At 39.4% G+C, this 12,200-nt stretch overlaps 1 protein-coding gene across 1 annotated transcript in view; it reads right to left on the bottom strand.

Annotated features, from left to right (window-relative positions):
- ERC2 (ELKS/RAB6-interacting/CAST family member 2) overlaps positions 1 to 12,200 on the bottom strand; it is a 919,595-nt gene that overhangs the window by 435,464 nt on the left and 471,931 nt on the right. The window contains exon 13 of the mRNA XM_065935028.1: positions 9,380 to 9,515. Coding sequence (XP_065791100.1) covers positions 9,380 to 9,515 — 136 coding nt within the window. The remainder of the gene's footprint in view (positions 1 to 9,379; positions 9,516 to 12,200) is intronic.

The following is a 12,200-nucleotide window of genomic DNA, read 5'->3' as shown; positions in this document are numbered from 1 at the left end:
GTTTATTGTGAGGGGTAATTTTATGTCATCTTCAGACAGTATATCTAAAATCCAACACTGAGAAAGCACAGGCCTGATCTTTGGACTTTTGGGTTAATGATTCAAATCCTACTGAAGGCAGATGTATCTTTTGGAACCAGAGGGCTATACAAACAGCACTGGACAAGAATGTAGAAGGCCTGGGATCTGGTCTCCCTTTGGCTATTAACTCCTGGGATCTTGGGTAGGTCATTTGCCTTTGCTGGGCCCCTTACTTCCCTCATTAGCAAAACAAGGGGCTTGTATGGTCCTAGTTCTAATTAGAAAAACTCATGATTGCTTAACCTTGCAGGGTTTTGTTTTTGTTTTTAAACAATCAACATAAATAAGAAAGATGTAGAGGGAAAGTGTAATAGCAGAGAAGAAATTAAAAGTGTCATAAATCTAAATTACCAACTTCCCAAACAGGTATTACAGGAGAGACTATTAAGTGAGGAGGAACAAGAGTTTAGAGTTGTACTTTCTTTTTGCAAGATTTCCATCTAAATTGTTGCCCTTGCCATTGACTGTCATTTCCATAATCTGGAGTGTTAGAACATACAGCTTAGCAATGCTATGGACAAGCCATAAGTCAAAGCTAGTATTTTTTTAAAATTAGCCTCGCCCAGATCTCCACGCTGGCCAGCAGTGTGCTGAGATATCGGCATCTGTTAGAAAGAGGCTATTGGTGTCAGGGTGACACACACTGTGGTCTGCAGTGCCCATGACCAGCCTCTGGAAGCCAAATCTTAGGGCAAACCTGCCACAGTTACCCTAGCAGGAGGAACCAGTTTAACTGAACTGGCTTTTGACGCATGTTGAACACAACTGCCCCCTAGGGACCACCAAACCCCAGAATCCCATGTATGTGCGTTATTATGTAAATTCTACTTTTGAAAAAATAGTAAGAGTGTGCTCTCAGAACTTTTTTTCTCCTTTCAGCCCCCATGCCTTCAAAGTGTAGGACCTTTAGTAATGCCTTCATTGTGTTCTACTTTGAAAATTATACTGCGCATGCAATGGAGTCAAGCAGAGGAGAAGAAAAACATACAGATGCTCCCAAGTGCACACGTTAAAGGTCTCATTTCTCAGGGGCTTTTAAAGCATGGTTTCTGGTTCACAAACTTCTACCTGGGAAAGGAGGACCATCCCATCAAAGCACTTGGGGAAGCACACGGGGCTCTAGCTGAGGCGCACCATTATTATTGGCTACACTGATCATCTGCAGTAATTTTAACAAACATAAAAATGATGTCTCCAGTTTACAGCCCAAACCTCACCTCAAAATAAACCTAGAGGTCAAATTTAAAGGTAAACACAGGAATTTTCTGGTGGTCCAGTGACTAAGACTCTGGAAGCCTTAGTTTGATCCTTGCAAGAAGGATGCAGGAAGCCCAGGTTTGATCCTTGGTCAAGGAACTTGATCCTACATGGTGCAATTAAAGATCCTGCATGCCACAATGAAAATTGAACATCCTGTATGCCACAACCAAGACTTGGCACAGCCAAATACATAAATAAACAAACATATATAAAAAAGCAGACTCTACAAAGCAAAGCCTCCTCTCTCCCTAGAAGTGAAGCATACTCTTCCCTTTAGCACATCTATCTCTAATTCTCACTGGAGATTATAGTAGGATGCACGTTGCCTTCCCCTTATCGATTTGTATTTCAGGGTCAAAGACACAAAAAAGAGATAATATTTTAAAAAGAACTCTAATCATCCTAAGCAACCTCCATTAAAGTGAATAAGATTAACATATTTTAGGAAAATTCCTTTTGCCAGCCCCCATAACCCATCAAGCCCAGTTATCCAGAGCATTCAAGACTCTACTTCCATAATAACAGTGATTTCATGTGACAGATACATTATATTTCATTTGGCAGGATCTTCTGTTCCTGACAAACATCCACTTTGCTGAGGACTGCTGGAGAGGCACTAATGGACTGAAATGTGAAAACTCTGCAGCAAAGAATAGTGAACTCCACTTTGTCTCCAAGGGGTAATTTAGTAGGTAGATTAGGCAACACTTGATTAAGGGTAAACCTCTCTTTTCCATAGAAATATACTCTGTTTGTACAGAGGGACTGTATGAAGTGGAGGATTAGGTCACAAATCCTCAGAAAAAAGCAGAAGACGTTTCTCAGAAGAAATATGCAAGTTACTGCACATTTGGAAAAACAAGCAATACTTTATTGGGAGGAAAGAAGAAAAACTCCACATACAACAGTTTTATTTACATGATTTCACTTGGCTTCTTGGAACAGTTTAACAAACGGTGAGCTCCCAAATACATTGCACAGGATGCCTTGTCACCCTTGACAGTATATGAGTTACTACAAAGAGGAACAACTTCAACTCAAGGCTACTAGAAAGTGATTGTCAAATAAGATTTTCTGAGAATGCCTACAGGGACCTGTTACAACAAAAGTCATTTTTTGGCTCATGGGGGATTATAGTGTGAAAGCAAAACAAATGTCAAAATAAATCCCCAAGAAAAGAAAGCACTTCTGTACTAACCCTGAGTCCCCTGGCCAATGTTCTGTGTCCTCCGCAGACTTGCAAATACTTGAGTATTTTTCATCGTCTGAAACCCTGAACAGAGTCTGGAAATGTTGGATGAAGCTTAGTCCACATTTCAACAAAACGATGGAATTCACCCACAACTTAATGGAACTTCCCCATCTCTACCCATCAAGGTAGAAAATTACAAGACAAAAGAAATAAAGCAACTCATAGTATTAAAAAAATATTAAGTTCTAATGAAAATTTGAACAAATGTGGGTTTTTCTTAGGTTTATATCTTAGGATGACTTTTTCCATCTTTCCATATGTTGAACAGGACGGCTGAAATGGAGCTTTCCTAAATCACTCTACACCATGTCTATGGAACAGCCATGAAAAGCTAGGAACTAAATAATCGTACTTTGACAATGATGAATCTCTTAACTCTGCTGGTCAGGTTTCTTCTAATGGCAGTACTTAGAAGTGTACCATAACACATGAACATAGATCACAGTCAGAGTAACAATTTTAAGCTTAGGGAATTGAGCTTAACTCAGTGACTTAGAGAGATGAACGTATAGATATGAGGCTTAAAAATTGCTGCTTACAACACACATGTCCCCCCTGTGGGGGGAGAAAAAAAAAAACTTAGCGAAGCTTGGGAACTTCATAATGAACTATATGTTTTGCTAAAAGTTACGCATTTTTGAGGTTTATGTTGTTTGCTACACTTCCTCTGTGAGCTGATTCCAATTCTAATTGGAGGAGTAAAGTAAAGGAAGTCTCGTTGGAAAAAAGATATGGCTGCACAAAACTGCACAGACAGAAAAATAAAATTGTCTTTCTAGGTTTTTTTATTTATTTTTTAGAATTTTACTAAAAGGACAAGAATAAATGGGAACATTCATTTGCTTTTTAAACTGATCACACTTGGGTTTAACCACTGGCAGAGAAGAAACTTTACAGTTCCCTGGGAACCTATAATTTGGAAACGGAAGCATACAAGAACAGACTTTAGTTTTCAGGCAATAAATTGAAGAGAATTCTGCAGACATACAACAGAAAAGGAACATAAAATATTGGCGTGTGTATTTCTTAGAATGTTAGTTCATTAACTCAATAAGCTGCATAGGGGAAAATGAAGCCAAAATCTACAAAGATGTCCACTGGGATTTCAAATTGGCATATTTACTCAGCAAGAAATAGCTAGAAGTTGTGGGCGGAGGGGTGGGTGGGAAATGCATCCCATTCTGGTAATGACGATTTAGTGGGAATCTCCGGCAAAACACCTTGTTGAAAAACGTCCATGTGGGCTCTAGTGGGACACACAGAAGCCCAAAGCCCCAAGGCCAGACGTAAATATTATGCTCCATAATCTGTGTCCTGGGGAACAGTTCTAGAAAATTATACAAGAAAATCACGATCTTTCACATCTTACTTTCACAGACAATTCAACATAAACTTGAGAAATGTTTTAATTTTTCCTCCTTATTGCCCAAAATGTTTTTTTAATGCTTTATTGGAAACTTTCATTTACTGGTGTGTTCTCTATATCTGTATTACTCATCAGCATAAAATAGTTGTAAAGGATTTGTTGTGTGATACTCCCATTGGTCACTGTCTTCTATATTTAAAAGCTCATTATCAGTCTCTCTGGGAGAAAGCTCTAATAACTGAACCTCACATAGACCAGGTACTCTGCTAGGCTCTTTCACAAACCTCATCTTATTTAACCCACCCATGGAGCCACAGAGGTAATCCCCATTTACAGATGAAAAAAGTGAGAGCCAGAGAGATTCTGCCTTACTCAAGGTCCTGCACTAAAAATAGTAAGGGCCACTATTTTAACACTGGACAGTTCAACTCCATGACTCTTTATCTCCCCCTTCCTGCTCTCTTTGCCAATTCTCAAAAAACAAAAAAAAAATTTTTTTTTTTTTTTTAGAACTTAAATTAAGAATACTCTCTATTCCTATATATTGTGGGTATCTTCTCTGAGGAACAATAATTCAGGCTACTCAAGGTATTTGCCAATAACAACAACAAGAAAAAAAAACATAAATACACTAAACTGCCATCTCTCTTCAATGGGTCAGGCTAAGCTAGTTAGTGTACATTCTTAATCTCTACTGATATCACATGAAACCAGTGGGATCAGAGCATGAGCCTGTGCAATAGAGGCTGCAAACCAACACTCAATTCACCAACACATGTGCTTCACTGGACCCACAGAGTGCTTTAAAGAATTGAACCGATTTTCTAAAGTCCATGGATTTCACATAAGATTTTACATTTTTATGGCAATCATAACGTCCCTCAACCCTAACCCACCCTAATGGCAACAGCTATTTAGCCAAAGCTTCGTGGTCCCAACTCCATTCAATGAGGCATGAGTTCTGGAGTTCCCTACAGTCCCCAGCACTCTCAGTTACATCCATAGACTAAAGCTATTGCAGCTTCAATTTTTCATTATATTTATGTTATTGTTTTTCTTATAATAAAGAAATACTTTTCCAAACCTTACCTCTTTTTAACAGATTGAATGGCTGGTCTCAATTCTTCACCCTTCCTTATATCTACTTCTTTACAATGTTCTCTTCTTGGACAGAGGGTACTTCACCAAACCTTGACTATGAGCTTACCCATGTGACTTGAAGTGGGGTGAAAAATCAGTGTTAGTTTAAGACTAGGCCTTATGAGACATAGCATGTTTCGGCTTTCTGTCTTGTGTCTCTGTTACTGTCATAGAAAGTTTTCCTTGGGTTACTGATGCCCCTTCAGCCTGAGCATCAGAACAAACCCATGTGGAATGGAGCTGTCCAGTCACCCACAAAACTGAGTGAGCAACAGACGTACCCCCCTAGCTCACTCTGGAGCAGCTGAGCTACTTTGTCTACCTAAAAATCTGTGAGAATAACTATTAATGCTTTAAAGTCACTGAGCTTGGGGGTGATTTGCTACACAGCATTATTGTGGCACTTACTAACTGATACATCTCTACCCAAAAAAAAAAAAAAAAAAAAAAAAAGCTGAAAGAACCAGACATCATAAGCTTTCCTACATGCAAACCTGTTTCTTATTTACATTAATAGTCTACACCCTGAAGGCACTTGAGCCTGCAATTTCTGCCATAAAACCATAAACTTAGGAACTAAAGAAGGGTGAGTTTGTGAAATCTTTCTTAATATGACAGCAATTCTAGGTTTGACTGAAATGGTCCAGTTTTTGCTTCTCTCCTAGTTTGGATAATAAATAACACGATCACGTTATCTACATTCAAATTTGTCTCCGATTTTCACACCAACTGGATGAATCTCTTTGATCTCTTTTTGAAGTCTGATCCAACAGCTATTACTGTTGCAGGCTGTACTTTTTACCTAAGATTTTTCTGGATATAATACCTATTTGGTTGGTCAAAATCATGAAGTCAGGGTGTTGAAACATTACAAAATGCTGGTGTAGAATAAATCAAGTTTCAGTCAGTTCAGTTCAGTTCAGTCGCGTCCGACTCTTTGCAACCCCATGAATCGCAGCATGCCAGGCCTCCCAACTCCTGAAGTTTACTCAGACTCATGTCCATCAAGTCGGTGATGCCATCCAACCATCTCAATCTTCTGTCGTCCCCTTCTCCTCCTGCCCCCAATCCCTCCAGCATTAGTAGGTGCCAAACTTAACATCTACCAACCAATCAACCAACCAGCCATCGAAACCAGATCCTAATTGACTGAAACTTAAAGGGATTAGCAGGCTAACTTACAAACAGGAAGTACCTAAAACAACAGTAAAACTAAAAAATCAAGTGCCCCCAGAAAGAAAAGTTCTGTCTTCAGAAGGCAGTAATTACTGCATCTGAGTACATCTGCTTCACAATCCAGGAAAGTGGGAGTTTCACTCTCTATTAACCTTAACCAGAGACATTTTCATCAAAATTAATCGTGATTACTTTTTATTACATTTCAAATGCTATCCTTTATTTGGGGTGGTCAGGAATGCAACTAAGCAATTCCAGACCATGCTATCTTTTATGAATATGCCTATGAGGTAGTTATCAAGGCCCCTTATGAAAATATTGCTATACAAAAGTTCATGGGCCAAAACAAGACATTAATTTCCATAACTAGACACGTCCTTAGAAAAGAAAAAAAGAAAAAAAATACTATATATAGAAAAAAACAGAAACTTTGATGCTCAATGCATATCATAGCAGAACTGCACAAATACCCACACACATAATACATATTCTTAAAAATGCTTCTTTTATCTTTTCCTGTTTCATAACCTCTTATGGAAAAACCTGAATGAACTTTCTGACCAACTCAATATAAAAACAGTCAATCACTAACACTTTTTTTGAGTACAGCTTGTGCCAAGCACAGTTCTAAATTCTTTGCATTGACTCTTTAGTCTTCACAGTAACTCTGGAGTAGGTGCAAAGATCATACGCATTTTACAGATGAAGAGACTGAGGCTTAGGAAAATAACCTGTTAAGAACATTCAGTTGGTAAATTTGGAAGCTTGAAACTTAGGCATTCTAGCTCCAGAGTCAGCTGAGGAAGATAATAACAACGCGTAATCTCTGTGTCACCATGACCGACTGGTTTGTATGTTTTGTGCTGTGCGGCCTCTGTACGTTCTCTGACAGCTCTCCTGCGTGGTGAGCTTACCCTACTGCCCCATCCCTTCCATGTCAAACTTAGCTCCAATCCCACCTGTTTCATGAAGTCTCCCCGCGACTCCACAGTTTTCTTGCCTTCCTCTCTTAATTAGAACTCTCACCACTTGAAGACAGTCAGATCTGGATTTGTGTCCCAACTCTTCCACTTACTAGCTGAATAATTTGGGGCCTCCTCCTCCTTCTCATATATCAAATGGGATAGCAGTTAATCTACCCCATACTATGGTTATAATGGCTCTCTGTGATTTTATTTGCCCAGCATCCCTTCTGAGCAGAACCCTCTTTTGTGTGAGTGATTACCTGTCCTCAATCTCAGACCATGTGACTTGGGTGAGGTTGACCCTTTTTCTCTAGACTCCAGGTAACCATATAACTTGATCATGGCTTGGCCAATTTATTAATTCTGTCCGCCTTCGGATTTCTGCTAGAACTACTCAGAAAGAACCTTTCTCCTCCCCCTGGGGTGACTGCACTTGTAGAATGTAGGCTGAATGCTGGTAGCCATAGTTGGCATCACTGTGGAACAGCCTTCCTGAGAATCAAGGCAACCAAGAGTAGAGCACGCCTGTGAGTAGAATGAAGACAGATTCCTGATGCTATTGCTTGAATACCTTCATGTTATAAGATCCGGGGTCTATTCCTAGAATTTTCAGTTTACTGAGCCAACAGAGTTCCTTTATCCTTCTTAGTTCAACTTGTTGTGTTCCTATGACTTGGAAATAAGAGCCCCAACAAACCCAGCTGACAGAACCAAAGACAGCAAAATACACAGAATACTGAAAAGTTAATAAATGGAATCCACTACTGCTATTGTTTCTCTCCATTTGTTTCTTGAAGGCAGGAAGACTTGAAGTCAGTTCCATGTCTACAACTTACTAGGATGCTACTTCATACCTTTTCTGAGACTCTAGTATTACCATATATAAAATAACCAACATTATTGTAAGGTATGAATAAGAATACACGTCTGACAAGGCAATCCAGTTCTGCAAATTTTAGTTGCCATCTCAATTTGTAGGTTCCAATATAACATCTCGTATGATTCATGTGAGAACTAACACCCAAAACCCTGAGGCTGATTTCTCAAAAACATTGAGGAAGCCATGGATTGAAATAAACTACTAGTCCATCCTAAGATGATCCCAGGAGTGAACAAAGGACTTGATGCTACTATCAAGATACCCATATCAGGCATCAATGTACAGGGGCTTGATTGACATGATCAGGGCACCTCCAGAACACAGAGAAAAAAGAAACTAATATTGACTATGTAACCACCTTGTGACATGTTCTATGCAAGACATTTCCTTGTATTTCCTACTCTGGAATAGTTACTTATTTCTCTTTCGGTCAATTAAAAAAGAGAATTATGAGTACATACTGAAATTATCTAACTTCTTCTATCTCCAAGGAGGAAACCTAATATATAACTAGAGAAAGACACTAATTAATAAGCAGAATTTAACATGAACTCCAGCCAACTAGAACTTGAACTGCTCTGTTTAAAGGCACACTGGAATAAATAAAGGAACTTCAAAGCAAATGCCCTGTTTTAGTTTGAATGTTTTATTGAGCACATGGAGAGAGCTCTTTCAACAAAAATAGGGATGGCTAATGAGGAAAAATTGGTGTTTTCAGTCGGCCAGTTGGTTTCTGAGATAGGGCCATCCATTCAGAGATAACTATATTCCACAGAAAAGACAGAATAATGATCAGAGCCTTGGAGTTTTGAACAAAACAAAACCAGTTCTGTAAAATGTCTGAAATCAGTTTGATGCATCCTCTTCCAAATACCTTCTGTGATAACACCCATACATTTCACTCCTGACACCAAAACAAGTTCAATATAATTCTAAAAGGAAGACATTTCTGTTTCAAGATTCTTGCCAACTCTATAACCGCAGCCCTTACCTTTTAAGGTGAGGCACAGGAACCAGGAGACTGTGTGCAGACTGAGCAAGTTCCACCATAACCTGCGCCTTTCTTGGGCACTATTTTGAAAATTATGCTCCGTACTCAGAAAGACCTACTGGGTTCCCTGGGAGTACACGGTTAGTGCAGGACTTAAAGCAAAGGTACATCCACCATTTCCATGCATGCTTTCCCACAGCAAGGAGTATATTTTGGAGCGAGTTGATCTCCAATTATTTAAGGGTTAAGAGGAGAAGGCTGGACTCACCTGCAAATGCTGAGAGTTGTCAGCCATGCTATCCTCTCGCCTGCGGACTTCTTCCAGTAACTGGGCATTCTTCTTTTTTTCCAACTGTTGATTGTGCTTCAGGTTGGCCACCTTCTTGTTTTGATCCTTCATATGCCTGAGAAAAGTCAGCACAGCTTGGTTAAATTCAACCACTGGAAGATAATGTGTTATCATAAAAGAAGTACCCAGTATAGAATATTTTGATATGTGTTCAGGAAAATTTAGGACTTCAAAACATTCCATTCATTCAACCACAAACATGTCTGGAGCACCCACTGAACACCAGGTGCCAGAATGGAAGTGAGGCTGCTGTGGTGAATGGGACAGGTATAGTCTTCACCCTGCTCATGGAGTTAGGAGTCCAGTGGGGGGAGACAGACAAGTATCAAGAACACACAACTTGGGTTTCCATATGTTGAAGGAAATAAATAGCATGCTGTGAGAGATGATGATGTGATTATATGTGGACAAGCAGTAGGGTGTGGGAATGACTGCAGTCACTGTGGTCAGGGAAACCTGCTAAGGAAACAAGACTATGGGTGAGACTCAAAGAATCCAACCCAGGAGACACTAGTGGAGGAGCCCCTTAGGTAGAGAGAACAAAAGGTGTTATTCCCAAGGCAGGAAAGAGTCCAGTTACTTCTATCAACTGGAAGGCTACAGTGAAGCTAGTCCAGGCAAGGCAGGGGGACAGACAGTAGGAAGGTACAGGGTTGGGGAAGAAGTGAGATGGGAAATGGAACTGCAAAGGTAGGTGGGACTCAGGCCACACAGAGGGTCCTGTGGTCTGTGATGGGGGCATTTACTTTCTTCTAAGTGGTTGCTGTTCTAATTACTATTATTCTTTTGGATCATGTTCCTATTTTGAAATCATAATCTATTACTTTGATTTTAAAATAATAATTACAAGGCTCCAATCAAATACACTGTCATCACTTAGCTCAAGCAGAGTAACACTTTGGCTAATCACCATGTTAAATAAAGCCTGAGAGGTTGGAATAAAAGTTCTTAATGAATCTATAGGATTCAAAGTGAAAAATCATAAAGCGATCAAGTGAATAAAAGACTAAGGATAGAAGACAGTTTTCTTAAAAAAAAAAAAAAAAAGGTGTGTATGTTGGAGGGAGTTACAGACTTCATGTGGACTATTTCACCAGCAGCGTTTAGCAAAACATTCCACAGATTTAGGCAACCATGTCGACAGCAGCTCCCATAAATCTAATCCAACACATGAGGAGACAGGAGGGCAGTACAGAGCGCTCAGGAACAGTGATTCCAAAAGAGGAGAGACCTGGAGCAGAGTCACTTGGGGGTCCCCGGCAATCCCTTTGTGACCTCTCCCCAGCACTGCTGAGTCAGCCACTGTTACTGAGCCCTGACTCCCAACAGAAGGGTATTCAGAACCACTGCTCTTGCAGACTTATGGATGAGATGAGAATTTGATGATAAACAGCAAACATGTCCAGATGAAACAATAACCAGGTGGTAGCTCCGCTCAACAAGAAACCCTTATTTCTAGTCCTTATAAAATTATACACTCCCCTACACCCTCCAACGCCAAGAAAATGAAGTTCAAGAGAACTGTTTATTAAGCTGAAAAATCTATTAGAAATCTTGCTAATAAAAATATTCTGCACACTTTGGCTCTTTACAAATATTTACAGAACCAACTGATTTAAATACTTCTGGTGGCACATATTAAGGGGATAAAAGTTCAGGTGGAATAACCATCCTCTTACTCATTAGTTGGACTGGATAATCACTGTCTGACATTTCTCATTTTTAGCAAATACAGTATTACATACCTATGAAGCTATGAACTAAGTGTATACACTAATCTACTTTTAGAAGACTGTCTTTTGGTTACTATGTAGGTGCTAAGAATGATCTCTTGCTTCCTAATTGAACAAGAATATGGAGGTTCCAAAGTTCACACTAAGCCAGGGGAAGCACATTTTCTTGTTGCGTAGGAAGTAAGATCAGTAACAGAATGCGATGGAGAGGTCCATAACACTAGTGAGACTGTTCAATTACAGAATATCTTTATAACCGAATATATTTTTTTATTACTTTAAAATCCACACTTATATAGAACTAATTGCTAAATATTTCCCCTTCAAGTACCAGGGATAAATACAATAGATTATTATTACAAACATCATTTGCACTGTTAAAAAAACTCCCACATAGTTCTTGAAGCAGTTTGAACATATTAGACCTTATCTCCTGGGATGCTGCAGTGGTTTTTTCAATCCAAAAAGAAAATTAAAAAAAATTCAAAATCCACACATCCCTGAAAGCTTTCCTAAATAAAGAACGAGTAGCTAGGAAAAAAGAGAAACTAAAGTTTGGACTCTGTGATGGAGGCCGATCATCAAATTCTCCAACCATTCCTTCAAATACTGACTTACTTAGGACTCCAGTGATTAGAAAGGTTGGGTTTTGAATGGCACTGCTTAGGATTTGGGCCTAATAGATCAGTGCAGGGTAAGGTGATAATAATGACCATCTTATCTCTGTACACGTGAACATCAAGAGATACATATACAGTACGCAAACTCCTTGACAGGAGTGCTATGGTTTTCAAATGTATTTCTATGGGTAGAAGTCTTTCTTCGACTGAAAGTTTCCTTGAAAGCTAAATGTGGAAGGAAAAATTGCTCTGCCAGAGGTAGGATAGAGATAAAGAGTGGGGTGGGGTGGGAACAGGTGATCAGTACTTCATCTACCAGACACTCTCTCTTTCAGGTGCCCCTCAGGGAAGCCACAAGTTTATGAAGCACAGGTCAGAAACAGCAAT

This window comes from Muntiacus reevesi, chromosome 4, assembly GCF_963930625.1.
Source record: "Muntiacus reevesi chromosome 4, mMunRee1.1, whole genome shotgun sequence".
In the NCBI taxonomy this organism is placed as follows: Eukaryota; Metazoa; Chordata; class Mammalia; order Artiodactyla; family Cervidae; genus Muntiacus; species Muntiacus reevesi.
Note: the sequence above shows the minus strand (reverse complement) of the source record. Positions and strands in the feature narration are given on the sequence as shown.